This window comes from Phyllobates terribilis, unplaced genomic scaffold, assembly GCF_046119375.1.
Source record: "Phyllobates terribilis strain yellow unplaced genomic scaffold, ASM4611937v1 Scaffold_2__4_contigs__length_985480577, whole genome shotgun sequence".
NCBI classification, from domain to species: domain Eukaryota; kingdom Metazoa; phylum Chordata; class Amphibia; order Anura; family Dendrobatidae; genus Phyllobates; species Phyllobates terribilis.
In genome coordinates this window covers 483,449,533-483,467,975 of record NW_027362762.1, presented here as the reverse complement: position 1 = coordinate 483,467,975, position 18,443 = coordinate 483,449,533, and the positions used below count along the sequence as shown (strand labels likewise).

Sequence of the window (18,443 nt, the reverse complement as noted above, 5' to 3'; positions counted from 1 at the left end):
GCAGTACACAATTCCAGTGGGATTAAAATATTAGTGCCCGTCTTAGTGGAAAGGCTTTCTTTCTCCCATTTTTTTTAACAGAACGTTCATTTCATAATGAAAATGTAAAGAGCATAATGTTAGAGCTATTATATTAAAGGGGTTGTCTACTACTTTCACACTGATGTCCTATCTATAGGATAGGACATCAATGTATGATCGGCCAATCAGCTGTTATTGGTGCCGGCGGCGGCAGCCACCGGCATGAGCGCTTACCTGCGGTGCTAGGCCGTCAAGTTGCAGTGGCCGGCTCTTGTTACTGCACATCCGCCTCCTATTCAATTCAATGGGAGGCGGATGTGCAGTATCCCACGGCGGCCACTACAGATGAACGGCCAAGCACCGCAGGTAAGCACTTCCGGCTAGCGGCTGCCTCCGCCGGCACTGATGAGAGCTGATCTGCGGGGGTGCCGGGTGTGGGACCCTGGCCGATCACTGTGAAAGTAGTGGACAACTTCTTTAATCTGCGAATCTATAATACTTGATAAAATATGTCTTGAATGCAATCACATTGCAGATGTGCAGACATGCTGGTAGATGTGCTCACAATCCTCCAAGAGACTGTGACTTTTGAGAAGCAATTTTTCTTGCTTATTTACTATTTAATGTGTATTACTTTATAATCATGGTCAAGGTTTGAACTGTTTGAACGGCTTCTTATAAATAAATGCCGACTCAGGGACTTCCATCAGAACCATATTGACCTGACGCTAAAGTGTCATGTCTGTGTGCTCTCTAGCTGTACCTACTAAGAATGATCTGAAGAGATGACCCTTTGTGGCGTAGATTGGACTAATCTAACAATCATAAAGGGTTGTATAGACATAGGGACCGATACCTTATTGAATTTGGGTCTATTTTTACTACTTTTTCTATTTTTAAGGGTGAGTTTGATTTGGGACACATTCTTCTTTTAAGTTACACCTAGTTACATGTTTATATTTCACTTGATCATCTGTATTTTTCTGTTTGGCATTGTAGGCTTGGTTTTCGTAATGCCGATGTTTGCGACCAATTCATTATTTGCTACAGAAATAAAGGGCATTTTTGATTTCACGCAAAATTCCTGACACCTACTCCCCTGCACGATTTTGAAAAATTTGGTAGAAAAAACAACGACGAATACCACAAGACAAAAAAGAAAATTGACTTTAAAAAAGTCCCCTAATGAGTCATTATTGTCTGTGAGCTCTGTGTGGTATTGATGATCAACCCATTTTGTTCTTCTTAAACATTTCTAATATTAGAAATGCAGGATTATTATTAAGATGCTCTATTAAGGTGCCCACACATCATAGATATAATAATAATAATAATAATAATAATAATAATCTTATCTGCCAACCAAAAGCTACATTGGATAATAGATATTGCTTCCTATTCTCTGGTATAAATACAGTACATGTTTAGTTCAGCAGAGTGTAGTATCTTATCCCTAGTAAAATGTTTAAATTCAACATGCTTGATTCTTTTTTTCACAATGTACAGTACAGACCAAAAGTTTGGACACACCTTCTCATTTAAATATTTTTCTGTATTTTCATGACTATGAAAATTGTACATTCACACTGAAGGCATCAAAACTATGAATTAACACATGTGGAATTATATACTTAACAAAAAAGTGTGAAACAACTGAAAATATGTCTTATATTCTAGGTTGTTCAAAGTAGCCACCTTTTGCTTTGATGACTGCTTTGCACACTCTTGCCATTCTCTTGATGAGCTTCAAGAGGTAGTCACCGGAAACGGTCTTCCAACAATCTTGAAGGAGTTCCCAGAGATGCTTAGCACTTGTTGGCCCTTTTGCCTTCACTCTGCGGTCCAGCTCACCCCAAACCATCTCGATTGGGTTCAGGTCTGGTGACTGTGGAGGCCAGGTCATCTGGTGTAGCACCCCATCACTCTCTATCTTGGTCAAATAACCCTTACACAGCCTGGAGGTGTGTTTGGGGTCATTGTCCTGTTGAAAAATAAATGATGGTCCAAACCGGATGGAATAGCATGCCGCTGCAAAATGCTGTGGTAGCCATACTGGTTCAGTATGCCTTCAATTTTGAATAAATCCCCAACAGTGTCACCAGCAAAGCACCCCCACACCTTCACACCTCCTCCTCCATACTTCACGGTGGGAACCAGGCATGTAGAGTCCATCCGTTCACCTTTTCTGCGTCGCACAAAGACACGGTGGTTGGAACCAAAGATCTCAAATTTGGACTCATCAGACCAAAGCACAGATTTCCACTGGTCTAATGTCCATTCCTTGTGTTCTTTAGCCCAAACAAGTCTCTTCTGCTTGTTGCCTGTCCTTAGCAGTGGTTTCCTAGCAGCTATTTTACCATGAAGGCCTGCTGCACAAAGTCTCCTCTTAACAGTTGTTGTAGAGATGTGTCTGCTGCTAGAACTCTGTGTGGCATTGACCTGGTCTCTAATCTGAGCTGCTGTTAACCTGCGATTTCTGAGGCTGGTGACTCGGATAAACTTATCCTCAGAAGCAGAGGTGACTCTTGGTCTTCCTTTCCTGGGGCAGTCCTCATGTGCGCCAGTTTCTTTGTAGCGCTTGATGGTTTTTGCAACTGCACTTGGGGACACTTTCAAAGTTTCCCCAATTTTTTGGACTGACTGACCTTCATTTCTTAAAGTAATGATGGCCACTCGTTTTTCTTTACTTAGCTACTTTTTTCTTGCCATAATACAAATTCTAACAGCTATTCAGTAGGACTATCAGCTGTGTATCCACCAGACTACTGCACAACACAACTGATGGTCCCAACCCCATTTATAAGGCAAGAAATCCCACTTATTAAACCTGACAGGGCACACCTGTGAAGTGAAAACCATTTCCGGTGACTACCTCTTGAAGCTCATCAAGAGAATGCTAAGAGTGTGCAAAGCAGTCATCAAAGCAAAAGGTGGCTACTTTGAAGAACCTAGAATATAAGACATATTTTCAGTTGCTTCACTCTTTTTTTGTTAAGTATATAATTCCACGTGTTAATTTATAATTTTGATGCCTTCAGTGTAAATGTACAATTCTCATAGTCATGAAAATACAGAAAAATCTTTAAATGAGAAGGTGTGTCCAAACTTTTGGTCTGTACTGTATATTGTCAGGGGAGAGTTGAGACATTAAATACTGTATTTTTCGGACTATAAGACGCACCGGACTATAAGACGCACCTAGGTTTTAGAGGAGGAAAATAGAAAAAAAAATGTAAGTAAAAATGTGGTCACGATGCATTGTTAAGGGGGAGCGGGTCTGCTGCTGACACTGGTATAGGGGTAATGTCCCCCAATTCTGATAATATCCCCCACCCTGGTAGATATGCCCCCCTTCCTATTATACATGGCCCCCATCCCCATCCTGGTAGGCATGGCACCCCTCCATCCTGATATGCATGGCATCCCTCATTCTTATCCTGGTATGCATGGCACCCCTCATCCCTATCCTGGTATGCATGGCACCCCTCCATCCTGATATTCATGGCACCCCTCCATCCTGATATGCATGGCATCCCTCATCCTTATCCTGGTATGCATGGCACCCCTCATCCTTATCCTATTATGCATGGCACCCCTCATCCTTATCCTGGTATGCATGGCACCCCTCATCCTTATCCTGGCATGCATGGCACCCCTCATCCCTATCCTGGCATGCAGGGCACCCCTCATCCATATCGTGGTATGCATGGCACCCCTCATCCTTATCCTGGTATGCATAGCCCCCTCATCCTTATCCTGGTATGTATGATCCCCCTCATCCTTATCCTGGCATGCATGGCACCCTTCATCCTTATCCTGATATGCATAGCCCCCTCATCCTTATCCTGGTATGTATGGCCCCCTCATCCTTATCCTAGTATGTATGGCCCCCGCATCCTTATCCTGGTATGTATGATCCCCATCATCCTTATCCTAGTATGCATGGTCCCCCTAATCCCCATCACGCTGCACATAAAAAGTAAACACTCCTACTCACCTCTCTTCTCTCTCTTCGAGCGCTGCGTCCTGTCTGCCCGCACTGATCTCTCCATATGAGCAGCGCATGGCGTCACTGCCATGCACGGCTCACAAGAAGAGATCAGCTGTCGGAAGTCACTGCTCCCAACGCCGGGACTGTGTACAAGGGGAGCAGTGACTTCATGCTCCTTAATAGCTGGCACACAGTGTAGCCGCACCGCGGCTCCTGCTGCTGCCGGGCAATCGCATGTGCCCACTACTAAAGGGCATGAATATTCACCCCCTCCCCATGCCCTTGGGCGTGGAGAGGGGGTGAATATTCATGCCCTTTAATAGCGGGCACATGCGATCGCCCGGCAGCAGCAGCAGCCGCGCTGCTGATACACTGTGTGCCGCTATTAAGGAGCATGAATATTCAGTGCCCCGCTCCTCCGCCGCAACCGCTCCCCCCACACAGTATATATATATACACCCCCCAGCAACATTCTGACTATAAGACGCACCCCCCTTTTCCTCCAAAATTTTGCAGGAAAAAAGTGCGTCTTATAGTCCGAAAAATACGGTAGTTTGCAGGTTCTGCAGTTTTAATGACTTGCTATAAATGTGTATTTGCACTTATAGGTTGTTCAGAGATAAGGATGAGGTGTCTACTTTTAAAGAAGCAATAAACCACTGTTTAATGTTTGGTTACATCTGTACTTTGGTGGAATTTTTGATACATTTGTTTTAAAGACCCCCATACACATTACAGTAATGTGCCAATATCGTCAGGTACGACCGACAGTTTAATGCATGTGATTGTTGGAGATATTAAAGATCTGGCCTATCGGGATCTCCTGTGTATGGGACAGTCGAATGAGATAAAGTGCTCAGCATAAATGAGTACATCCACAACAGATTTGTCAGGAAATCTTTAGTTTCCTTTCAGAATCAACATATTCTATGAGATACCATACTACAAAATACTCACAGAAACGTGGGCCATTGATTGCAAACAAGATTTGTTTTTTTTCACGGCAAAAAAGGGAATTTTCAAAAATTAGAATATCCCAATGAAAGTCTTTGAAGCATAAATAAAGTTTAGACTATAATATTCTTATGAACAAGAATTCCACCACAGGTAAGTCTAATTATTAGTGATGCGCAAATGTGCTCAGATAAGGGGTTATCCGAGGACGCTTGGGTGCTAACCGAGTATCTTCGACGTGCTACAAGGCAATCCCTGCATGTGTTGTGGCTGTCTAGCAGCCAAGAGACATGCAGCTGCGGCGACTTGAACATAGTTTTCGAGCCCGCCGAAGCTACTTGGTTAGCACCTGAGCATGCTCGGATAACCCCTTATCCGAGCATGTTCGTGCATCACTAATTATCACAAATTATTCATTAAACAGGTGTCAGCAGTGGCACCATATGGGAGAGAAATGTCATAATACCTGAGAAAAAGAATAATTTCTTTACACAAAAAAGGTGAAGGCTAAAAGAAAATCAGAAATGCTTTACTTATCAGTGAGAATACTGCAGCAAAAGCAGGACTCGACCCTTCTAGATGGTTCCCCCTCTTCCTGATGGTGCTCCCCTGATCTACTTCCTCCACCCACAACCACTACATGGTTCCACCCTCCAGCTAGGGACCAGGGACTGTGCTCTCCCTTAGGAGCAAGCTCGCCCTTCCCTACTGGAGTGGAGTGTGTTGGATGCGGGTGTGTGGGTCCCGGGTAGTACTCCCTCCTCACCTGAGAGTGGGGTACCACACCTCTGGGTGAGATGCAGTACCTCTGTGGCGACTGAACCCACAGGGGCGCCACACTACCATCTACTGTCTGTGAATTGGGACCTGTCATCATCTGCACGTGTTCCATTGTACCATCTAAGGCTGTCACCCTTCTGGCTGAGTTGAAGTAAAGTTAACCTGTTAATTGTTAACCTGGCTCTGTGACTCTCCTGTCCTCCCTCTGCACCTACAACATGGGAAACATCACAACCATCACACATTCAGAGGGAACGGTAAAACAGCGGCGTTTAACCCCCGCACACCCACGGCCATGTGTCTCCTTATTACAATGCCTCTGAAGCGCCAGGCTCAGGGCACGGCCACGTGTCACAGGGACCAGAGGATCCAAAACATGCACAGCCTACTGGAGGGATCCGCCCTGCGCTTCGGTGTGTTACACCATCACAATGGACCCTTGGTAGACGTGCACTTTCCAACAGTGACAATGATGCAAAACACATATCTAAGGGCACTGTTGCATTTCTGAAGAATAACAGGGCGAAAGTGATTCAGTGGCCATGTCTCCTGATCTGAACCGAACCAAACACCTATGGTTAATTCTGAAGAGAGGAATTGAGCATCACTCTCCATCCAGCATCCAGGCTCTAAAAGAGGTTGTTCTTGAAGAATGGAAAAAGATAGATGTTGCAATATGTTGCCAACTTGTTCATTCCATGCCTAGAAGACTTGGTGCTGTCTTTAAAAATCATGGAGGTCATACAAAATACTAGATGTAGTAGTTTTTGATGTGGGGTGTATTCATTTTTGCATCAACTAATATGAGTAAAATTGAAGATTTTGTAATGAAAGTTATATTATTAAGCTTACTTTCTTGTTATGGGTTAAAAAATGTTCTATGAAACTCAAAATATTGGAAGTTGTTCTTGTGTTCAGTGAGATATTTAGTAAAATCTTATTTTTTAAAGGGGTGTACTCATTTGTGCTTAGCACTATAGCTGCCGGCTGAACAATCAACTGAGCCATCATTCTATCGGGAATTTAGCCTTCACAGTCTTCATACATACTGTAATTGGCTCAGACACAATTTAGCTTACAACTCTGACACAGGCTCGGAATGACTGGTCCTGTCATTGAGCATTAGGGATATACTATATCTTTGTGCTCACCCCTGTAAAATCAAGGTGTGACTTAATATAAATACCCTGGGCTCATAAGACACAGTAGCAGATTCTGAATCATGATTGTATAGGTCTGGACTACAAGGATGAAGGATCCTGTATAAGTATGACAAGGCTCTAGTAGTTTAATGGTAATAGGGCACATAATAGAGTCATCTTTTATTGGAATCGGCTGCACTTATATCAGTGTTGATGCACAACGGTAATCTCATTTTATCTGTTTTCGCTTGTCTCTTCATGTAGATAATTGTAGTAGGATTAATATAAAAGTAGTAGGAATCACTTTTTTAATGTTACAAGTAACTCAAGCTTAAACATTAAACTGCGGTGCTGTAAAACTAACACGTACTGACTGTTATTCCACGGGCACTAAACTTTAAATGGAGCAAAATAGACAAAAATTAACAATAAAGAAAGCTATATTACAGTCCGAGGCTCTGTTCACATTATATTCGGGCTTTCCTTCAGTGGTATACGTCAGGAGGATTTGCCAACGTATAACATTGACATATGTACTGTACTGGTACTGTATATGTCTCAGGAACCACGGTGCTCTAATAGTGCTAGAAAATCAGTTTTCATCTCTCTTGTGTTCTTTCCTTCATACTAGATATTTCATGCTGTGTCAAGGTTGATAGTTAAAAATGTCTGTGAGTAACATTGGTTATTACTAATTACTGGCTATGTATGAACGAGTCGGAACTGGCGTTAGAGTCGGAGTGGGAAAAATAGAGGCGTCAGAGTCGAAACTTTGGTTTACCAACTTCATAGCTAGGGAGAACTATGAGGGAAATTGGGACTATAGGGGCACCAAATATACTAAATAATTAAATATAAAGACAATGTTGTACAAAATTAGACAAAATTTTTATTGCTCCAAAAACATTCAACACCATGATAAAAAACATGATTAAAAAACATATACGACAAAGACACAGAAAAGAATAAAGACAGAAAAATCCCCCCAAAGAGAAGGAAAATAAACATATCAATCCTATATAGTATATAATAAATTTTGTGCAGAAACAATGCAATTCAATAAATACAGTACACAATTCCAATGTTCCTAAAATAGGAATAAGATGGTTTAGATGGAATTATTAATAAAATATCATGATAAGAATATATAAAGCTAAACTCAATCTTAATTCAATATCATACAAATTGTATCAACAGAGAAAAACCTCATATACTATGATAATATAGGGATTAGGAAAGTGTCAAGAATAAAGCTGCACAGAGAAAAAGGAAGGATATAAATGACCTACGCGTTACGCCAAGTGATTATGGCTTCATCAGGGGTATGAGGTTAGTGTCACAGACATGGGAAGTATATATACAAAAAGAATCACATATCCCAATTAGTCAACAGAGAAAAGTCAAAAAAGAGAAAGGAGGCGGACAAGGAGGGGAATGTGGTACTCTGGTCAGTTGAACTTTATCTCTCTGAAGCAAAAAGACAACTGGGCAATAGAGATTTCTATGTAACCCTCCCCTCGGATCCAACGCTTACATTTAAGAGGAAGCTTGATCTCATTTTGGAACGGGCTTTTAACAATAGTGTTATAGACAAGAATGAGAAGGATTTCTTGACAACCCCCAAACCAGTCACACTCACTTTTTATCTTCTCCTGAAGGTGCATAAGTCCCTTATTGCACCTCCGGGGAGACCCATTGTGGCTGCTATTGGGGGCCTCAATGAAAGACCTTGTGAATATGTAGATTTTTATGTACAGCCAAATGTGTTCAAGCTAAAATCCTATGTCCGTGACACTATGCATTTGCTCAACCAGTTGGAGGGACTCCAGGTCCCATCGGATACCCTATTGGTGTCCTTGGACGTGGAGTCCCTCTATACAATTATAATGTGATCTTCCGCACTGCTCTTTCCTACTTGACTTATTGTCCTTTGTGTTGACGCACAATTATTTCATCTTCGATTGTACCTACCACAGGCAGGTGTCCGGGACCGCGATGGGGGCGCGTTGCGCCCCCTCCTACGCCAATCTTTTCTTGGGTTGGTTGGAGGGGGAGCACGTGTACCCGTCGATGACTTTCCGGAGGCATGTCTTCAAGTGGTTTAGGTACATCGATGATGTGCTCATGCTATGGACAGGTTCGGAGCGGGACTGTGTTGATTTTATCACCTCTCTAAACAATAATCTGTTTAATATCCATCTTACATACACAATTTCGGATGTAAGCATTGATTTCCTTGATGTACAGCTTACGTTGGATAATCAAAACATTCGGTCCAATTTATTTTGCAAGAGTACATCAACGAACAATATTCTACATTTTAGTAGTTTTCACCCTATGCATCTTAAATGTGGTATCCCTTTCAGCCAACTGATCAGGATCAAACGCAATTGTAGTAACTTTATTGACTTTGTCTCACAGGCCAATGATCTAACTAATCGTTTAAAGGCCAGAGGTTATCCTAAGAAAGTTCTCAATACTGCGAGAAATAAAGTTAATGCTTTGGAAAGGACTACTCTTTTACGACCCAAATCTAAGAAAGAAGATTCTACAATCTGTTTGATTACTGACTACAACAACCAGTGGAGGGATCTTCACTCTATTCTATATAAAAATTGGTCTATTCTACTATCTGAACCAAAGCTACACCATTTGGTCCCTACTAGACCACTATTAATTGCAAGGAAGGCAAGAAACCTTAAGAACAATCTGGTGACAAGTCATTTTTCACGGCCGACAAGAAAGTTGAGTAGGGGCGTGACACCCAAAGGGTCTCATGCCTGTGGAAATTGTACTATATGTTCATGTATGCCATCTAACTATATTTTTGTTAATCCAACAGATAAACGGGAATTTCATCTGAAGACTTTTATCAATTGCCGGACAAAAAATGTCATTTATGCTTTGGTTTGCCCATGTCCTCTTGTATACATTGGCCAGACGTCACAAGAACTACGTAAACGTATACAACAACATTTGTCAAATATAGCTCTGGCAGAATCCCATTTGAAAGCAGAAAAGCAAATTTCGTCTGAAGCCATGCACTTTTTACAATATCATCGTGGCAAGACTGCTGGAATTACGATTTGTGGCCTTGACCGGCTTCCTCACAACATTAGAGGAGGTGATATGACACCAGCCTTGCTACGTCTCGAATCAAAATGGATTTATAGCCTGAACTGTGTGTCACCTCAAGGAATCAATGAGGAACTCTTATTCACCGGTTTCTATAAACGTTAAAGTATTTTGCAAAACTACTACTGGTTTTGGTTGGCAGGGGCATCCAATTTTGATGCCTGAGCTATCTCATATATTTTTTGTTAACATGTCTAGTTGTTGTTTCTTGAATTTGAATATTATATAATGACATTTAGCACTTTTGCATGTATTAATTATCATTCAAGTGCATGTCACTGTTATCCCCTTGTCTAATGATCACTGTGGATCCTTTGTAGTTTGGCTTGTATTAGGGGGTGGGTGAGGCTTTGCCCTATACACTCATGTTTCTTTTTGTTATAATTGCATTATTCCACTTAGATTTTGCTTTTTTTCATTCTTATTTAGCCTCTTTAACCCTCTTATGCTGTGTTCTATGCTGATTCACAGATCTGCGGACTGGCATTGAGCATTTTTCTTTGTTGGGCTGTAATACCTGCCTGTTTCCGCAACTGATGCGTTCCACTGTGGAACGCATTACTGTCACTGGCTTTTTACGGGTCCCGCCCCTTCAGGGGCGTCAGTTCCGGATGCCCCAATGGCGACGCGCATTGCGCGTGCTCTATTTGATCATTCTGCTGTTGCGTTCCACTGTGGAACGCACCGCTCTTGTTGGTGTCTCCGGATCCCGCCCCTTTGGACTCGTCATTTCCGGGTGTTTTCCCTGTGACGCGTACTGTGCTGACATGCGCAGTGTGAATAATTCATCCTTGTTCAAGCTGCTTCTGGCCTCCCTTGATAGCGGTGCGTTCCATTGTGAAACGCACGCTACTCTCCTCGGGGTATACATTGTTAATGCTAATGAATTGCAGCTTGCATTCACTAGTTCTGGGTGGGCCTGTAAAATTGTGGATGCTGGATTACTACCTGGGGTTCACCTTCTATCATTATCGACAGTGCGGATCTTTGAGGACATTCACCTTGCATAATCCAGTTCGCTCTTTCTCTTTTTTGACTTTTCTCTGTTGACTAATTGGGATATGTGATTCTTTTTGTATATATACTTCCCATGTCTGTGACACTAACCTCATACCCCTGATGAAGCCATAATCACTTGGCGTAACGCGTAGGTCATTTATATCCTTCCTTTTTCTCTGTGCAGCTTTATTCTTGACACTTTCCTAATCCCTATATTATCATAGTATATGAGGTTTTTCTCTGTTGATACAATTTGTATGATATTGAATTAAGATTGAGTTTAGCTTTATATATTCTTATCGTGATATTTTATTAATAATTCCATCTAAACCATCTTATTCCTATTTTAGGGACATTGGAATTGTGTACTGTATTTATTGAATTGCATTGTTTCTGCACAAAATTTATTATATACTATATAGGATTGATATGTTTATTTTCCTTCTCTTTGGGGGGATTTTTCTGTCTTTATTCTTTTCTGTGTCTTTGTCGTATATGTTTTTTAATCATGTTTTTTATCATGGTGTTGAATGTTTTTGGAGCAATAAAAATTTTGTCTAATTTTGTACAACATTGTCTTTATATTTAATTATTTAGTATATTTGGTGCCCCTATAGTCCCAATTTCCCTCATAGTTCTCCCTTGCAATGTTCTGGGACATTGGCACATATATGCAGTTAGAATTAATGTGGTGCTAGGTCTACTCTGTTTTTCTGTGCTAACTTCATAGCTATGCATTTTAGAAAAGTAACCAGAGCGAAAGGTGGTGTAAGATCACATGATGACGGCTAGGGCTACAAGCCAAGTATGAGCTGGGAATTCCTGGAGGACTATCCCATTGCCGGCAGGTGCTCCAGCACTCATTACTAAACTCCACCTAACAACTCGCCCTTAATTATTAACGGCTGCACTTATAATATTATGTAACAACTTAGATTCTCCACATACCTCAATAATGCTGATAGAAATAATAAAAATAGGAGGCGGTAAACAGTTTGCCCTCTCCATATATGTTATTCTGTGATTGGGTGGCAGCATCCAGTTTGAGATTGTGGTGTGGAATTTCTCCCAACAAGTTTTTGGAGGAGGATCTTTTCCAGATTCTTCTTCAGTCTCATCTGCCCAGTCTGCCATTCCTTCAAGTTCCATGTTGTTCATGATATCTACAGTGTCAAATATATGTAAAAAAAAACAGAGGTCTTCAGTTAAGTTTTCCAAAGTCTGATACCAGGTTCTCAGTAAGGGGTGACGTCTCCCATTCTAGGATGTTTGATTCATTTTAAATGCTGAAACGTTCATTATTATTTTCATTAAGACTTGTTTTAAGGCACATGTGTCAAAATCAGGCCCGTGGGTGAATTTCTGGCCCACAGGGTGGTTTTATTTGGCCCGCGACACCAGAACCACCACCCCTATGTGGGGCCATTATTCTGTATAGAGGACTATGCGAGGCCCATTATTCTGTATGGAGGACTGTGTTGGGCCATTATTCTGTATAGAGGACTATGTGGGGTCCATTATTCTGTATGGAGGACTATGTGAGGCCCATTATTCTGTATGAAGGACAATGTGGGGCCCATTATTCTGTATGGAGGACTATGTGGGGCCCATTATTCTTTATGGAGGACTATGTGTGGCCCATTGTTCTGTATGGAGGACTATGTGGGGCCCATTATTCTGTATGGTGGACTATGTGTGGCCCATTATTCTTTATGGAGGACTATGTGGGGCCCATTATTCTTTATGGAGGACTATGTGTGGCCCATTATTCTGTATGGAGGACTATGTGGGGCCCATTATTCTGTATGATGGACTATGTGGTGCCCATAATACTGTATGGATGACTATGTGGGGCCCATTATTCTGTATGGAGGACTTTGTGGGGCCCATTATACTGTATACTGGTTGGCCCGCGACTTTGTCCAAGTTTTTAATTTTGGCCCTCTGTGTGTTTCAGTTTGACATCCCTGCTTTAAGGGGTCGTCCACTAGTTTTATATTGATGACTTATCCTTAGGAGAGGTCATTAATTTAAGATTGGTTGCAGCTGCAGGAAGAATATAATTTCATTTTCTCTCTGTAGCCATGCTTCTAGTAAGTCAGCCAGACATAATTAAAACACTATATACCTGCAGATAACCACTATACTTGCAGGTAAATAGTTTTTTGGTAAGCGACAGGTTCCCTTTTAGTAGTTTACACTGAGTCAGAAAAAGTTTCTATTTTTGCAAAATTCACTTTTACACAGTACTGTCTGAAACTGAAAACTGAAAAAGTGAATGTTGTGTGGCAGGAGGGATGTGGACAACAGACTTCAAACAGATTAAAGGGATTGTCCATGACTGACATATTGATGATCTGTCCACCAATGCACCGGGTGCACCATAGCAGCCACAACCTGTTCAGTTGAATGGGAGATAAAATGAAATACTTGGCAGATGACAGTAAGCAATGTATGGGGCTTCTGTTTTCCATTCATACATCACTTATATCTGGCTTCTACCAGAGTGAATTTCATCAGTGAAGATGCTGGATCTCCAACTCCAAAGGATCTCATATTTATAATTATCTTACAGATAAGTCAATAGAATGTCAGTCTTAGTCAACTCCTTAAAGCCTAAAGCCAGACAATTGTGCAAATTTTCGTGCAAGTCTGTGCCTCCTAATAAGAGGTAAAGCCATACATGAAAGGCATGAACACAACTAAAGTAATCACAATCCATATAAAAATAAAAATGTTTATTAGATAATGCAGGAAAAAAAGTTCAACGGTAATTAAAATAAAAAAAAAATTATCAAAAAGTGATCCACACATATGGAAATGTTGGAACATCATGGCAGCCTGATAAGAAGTGACTTACATTCCTAAGTGAAGATGCACAGTAATGGACAAAAAACTAAATGGGTATATACATATGCACATTGCACTCATAACCCCACGGCAGGCTGACGAGAAAAGTAGTAATTAGCAAAGTTGCTAGATAGAGTAAATCTTCATAGTATAATCCATAAATGGTAAAGTAACAAGGAATCCAGATGTCAAACCATATAGAGAAAACTCCCCAATGCCCAGGATGGGACTTCTCTGCTCAGCACCTCACATCTGGGACAGATATATTTCAACTTTAAATGAAGTACAAACAGTAGTTCAGTCAACAGGAATTAAGAACTTGACATATTTATTTCCACAGTTTAGATATTTCATAGTGCAAGGAAAAAGCAATGTCCGCCACTTACATGTTTCAAGCACACTCAGCGCTCTTAATCATACCTATGATTCCTCGCACTAAAGATTTTTAAAGTTGTGGAAATAAATATGGCAAGTTTTTAAACTCTGATGCAGGATGTATTTTTTGTACTTCGTTTCCACCACATGTGACGTGCGTTTTGCACAATGTACGTTTATGGGCTGACAAAGCATATTGTGCGAAACACGCAATTTAATCCAATGATCTTATTTTTATTATTTTTAGACTGGCGTATAAAAGTCAGTCCTGATAAATCTGCCCCAGTAACTTTTAGATAAGAATGTGTAAAATGGATAATTCTGCTAATGTAAACTGTTGTTTTAGGTAAACCTTTATTTGCACGCTGAACAACTGTATGTATGTGGGTTTTATTAAAACGCTGTGGAATATGATGGCGCTATATAATAAAAATAAATAAAATAAATAAGCTTTATAGATGACATGATACTTGCAATACTATATATCTATAGAGAAATTGTCTACAGAGAAAGATGTATGAATAGGAGGGAAGAAACCAATGCTCTTCCTTGTACCCGCAGATCAGATTTTATCAATAGACGATGGCCATTTTCTTATTTCTATAGCGGGCCTTCTGCCACACAAGGACACACCACGATTAGTTCAGCCGGGGAATAAAACTTACATCTGAGTTTTTGTATTATCTGTGACTTACATAACAATGTATAGTATTCATACGCACTGCTTATATGACTAATCTGTATGGTTAGAAGGTGATCTCATCATTGTGCAATTATCATTCATGGGGTGAAACAAGTAAACATTAAGCCCCCATAGGAAAACATGAAATAAAATGCATAGGATTGATGTAGTCTTTTCTATCACTCTTAGGCCTCGTTCAGACCTTAGTAATTTTTCTTATATTCAAAAACGGTCTATGTGTCATCAGAGTTTGGTGAGTGTGTCAGTTTTTACCATGAGGGTCTGGTCAGTTTTGCTCAGATGAAATAAAATAAAATGATGACGTTTTCGAAACCTTCTCATATGAGTCAGTGAAAAATGGCATCTGAGTACTGTCCAATTTTTTCACTGACCCATAGACTTAAAGTGTTAATTTTGATCTGATCATTGGCTCAAAATAGGACATATCTCCATGATTTTGTGCGAACCACTCAATCTGCAAAAATACACAGGCATGTGTACAGCCACATAGACTATAGGGCCACGTGCACACATTGAGTATTTGGTCAGTATTTTACATTAGTATTTGTAAGCCAGAACCAGGAGTGGGTGATAAATACAGAAGTGGTGACTTGTTTCTGTTATTCTTTTCCTCTGATTGTTCCTCTCCTGGTTTTGGCTTACACATACTGATGTAAAATACTGGCCAAATACTGAATGTGTGAACATGGCCTAATAAGTACCAGTTCTCTCTGGGAAAAACACTAACGGAACTCGTGTGTGAAAACGAATGAGCCTCTAGACTTTCTCCTTTCCCTCGTCTCTCAGTGATCTGCATTCATTTTTCGATCTCACCTTCCAGTTATCCAGTCACCTTTAACTACACCATACATGTGACAATACTATGTGATACAGTTACAATAGTGCTAATACCCATACATAACATGTCTTTACACATTTGACCTGTTCACATCGTATGACAAGATGGCCCCAAAATATTACCTATGCACCGCTATAGCCAAATCATTGCATGCAGCATAATGAAAAAGATGAGCAAATAGAAACAACCTGCATTTATCATAGCAAGTACAACTGCCATTGTTTCAGAGTTGTCAGAATCGATGATAATCCCAATGCATTATAACAAGTGAAGTTTCACATTTCTGAATTGATTCATTTCTACCATACAATGCACAAGTGCACACAAGAACGCTACGTAAGAGTCACTGAGGAAATGTGAAATTATTTTCTCAGCTATGTATACTATCTCACCTGCATAATCTCAGGAGAGGATGTTTATGTATCGTAAATAGTTTCTAAGGCTACGTTCACATGATGAGCTTTTGGTGAGTTTTTGATCTGGCAGATTTTCTACACTTATTATATAAATTAGGTTACTTGTGTCTTTACATTGCGTTTTTGAGTGCGTTTTCTTACATGCGTTTTTGACGCTGCGGTTTTTGTCTCTTGTTCTCATGTTATGTTTTAAACAAAGCTGCTTTGTGTTTGATACTTCCTGGTATTTGGCTTTGACAAAATTTTATTGATACAGTCATGTGCGGATTACGTGTGTTTTTGCTGCATTTCAGTGGCGGAAACACACTACAAATCCATGTGCGTTTTTTACCTGTGGATTGTCCGCATCCAATGGAAATCTATGGGAAAGATCTACACATAAAACCCAGCGTACCGGCAAGAGTAACAAAGAAGCACAGTGGGCATGAGATTTCCATAAATCCCACTCTGCTGGAAGTGTAAGGGTATGTGCCCACGATGCAGATTTGAAGAAGAAATTTCCTGAGCGTTTTTTCCTCTCCCTGGCAGAGAAAACGCATGCGCATTTTACATGCGTTTTCTAAGCGTTTTTACATGCGTTTATGCATGTGTTTTTTCAAGCGACTTTGAGCATCACTCAAATGCATTTGGAAAAGGGCTGGCTTGACAATATAAGTTGGTCACACAATATAAATCCATGCAACTGGCATGGATTTATATTGTGTGACCAACTTATGAGGAGAGTTCTGCTTTCAAATGGTGCATCTATACTATAAAAAAGAATTAAAAAGTAAAAAGAAAAAAAAAAACATATATTCACCTCTCCGGTGGCCCCCAGTCTCCTCCTGGCGACGATCCTCTCCTCTCGGCGTCCCGCGGTATACTGGCAGGACCTGCGGTGACGTAATTTAGTCAGTTGATGGTCACGCAACCGCTGATGTCAGCGGTCAGTTGATGGTCGCGTGACCATCAGCTGATTAAATGACGTCACTGCAGGTCCTGCCAGTACACCGTGGGCTGCCAAGAAGAGAGGATCGCCGCCGGGAGGAGACCGGGGGCCGCCGGAGAGGTGAGTATGAATAATTTTTTTTATTTTTTACTTTATACTTCTTTTTTAACTTGCGGGTACGATGGTACCTGGGTCGGTTGAGAGTCCCCTCTTCTCCAGACCCGGGTACCATCCGCAGATTGAACCGCATAAAATCCGCATGTATAATGTACGATGGTACTTGGGTCGGTTGAAAGTCCCCTCTTCTCCAGACCCGGGTACCATCCGCGCATTGAACCGCATAAAATCCGCATGTATAAATCATGCGGATTTTATGCGGTTCAATGCAAGTTAATGGGCGCTATTTCGCCTCGAAATAATGCCCAAATTGGTAGTGCTGCGGATTTTTCCGCAATGATAATCTGCAGTGGAAATTTCCACCTTGGGGGACACCGACAGATAGGGGGTGAGATGAGGAGGTGGTGTGTGAGTGAGAAACACTGAAGGTCCTGTCTGTTAACCCTCCGTCACATACAATAGGCCTGACAGGCACATCTCTTTTACTTTCATTTCTCCTTCCTCACCAGATTGTGAGGAAATCCCCTCCCTCCAGGTAGTCTCCTGTCTCTAGCAGCTCTGTGAAACCTCACACCACAGTTGGATTGCAGAGCTTCAGGAGGACAGATATAACTGCGCTAATCTCTCAGGCTCATTGTATGTGAACACGTCACACTCAATAAGGTTGGTATTTTATGTTTTTATTCATCACAATTGTTTATTTAGCTTGTTTTATGAATGTATAGCACAAATTGTGAGGATATTTCATAGAAATAAGGCAGATTAAAAAAGAAAGTGTGCTGCTCAGGCATATACAGTAGTTCCCTAACACATATTCCTTCTCTTGCTTCAGATTATCTTCTGAAATGGAGAGGAAAATGTACAATTTATCAAAAAACCTTGATGTTGAGGAAATAACAAACATGCTGTTAGATGATGCAGACCCCACACTGAATGAGGATTTAGGAGAGGAAAGTGAGATTGATTCTCATGATGAGGTGGAAGTATGTGAAGTGGATTCTGAAACAGAGCAAGATGGTGACAGTGCTGAGGATGAAGATGTAGAATCTTATTATATGGGAAAAGATAAAAAAAACAATGGAACAAGAAGCCACTCCAGAAAAAACGTAGGGAACCTCAAAACATTATTACTCACCTTCCTGCAGTTATAGGAACTGCAAGTAATGCAAAAACTGCAGTTGAATGCTGGAATAA

The 18,443-nt window shown here is 40.9% G+C and overlaps 1 protein-coding gene across 2 annotated transcripts in view; it reads right to left on the bottom strand.

The window, feature by feature from the left end:
• RHBDL2 (rhomboid like 2) overlaps window positions 1-18,443 on the bottom strand; it is a 56,071-nt gene that overhangs the window by 23,660 nt on the left and 13,968 nt on the right. For both annotated transcript variants that reach the window (XM_073670590.1, XM_073670591.1), the window contains exon 2: window positions 11,971-12,185. In XM_073670590.1, coding sequence (XP_073526691.1) covers window positions 11,971-12,180 — 210 coding nt within the window. In that variant the 5' untranslated portion in view covers window positions 12,181-12,185. The remainder of the gene's footprint in view (window positions 1-11,970; window positions 12,186-18,443) is intronic.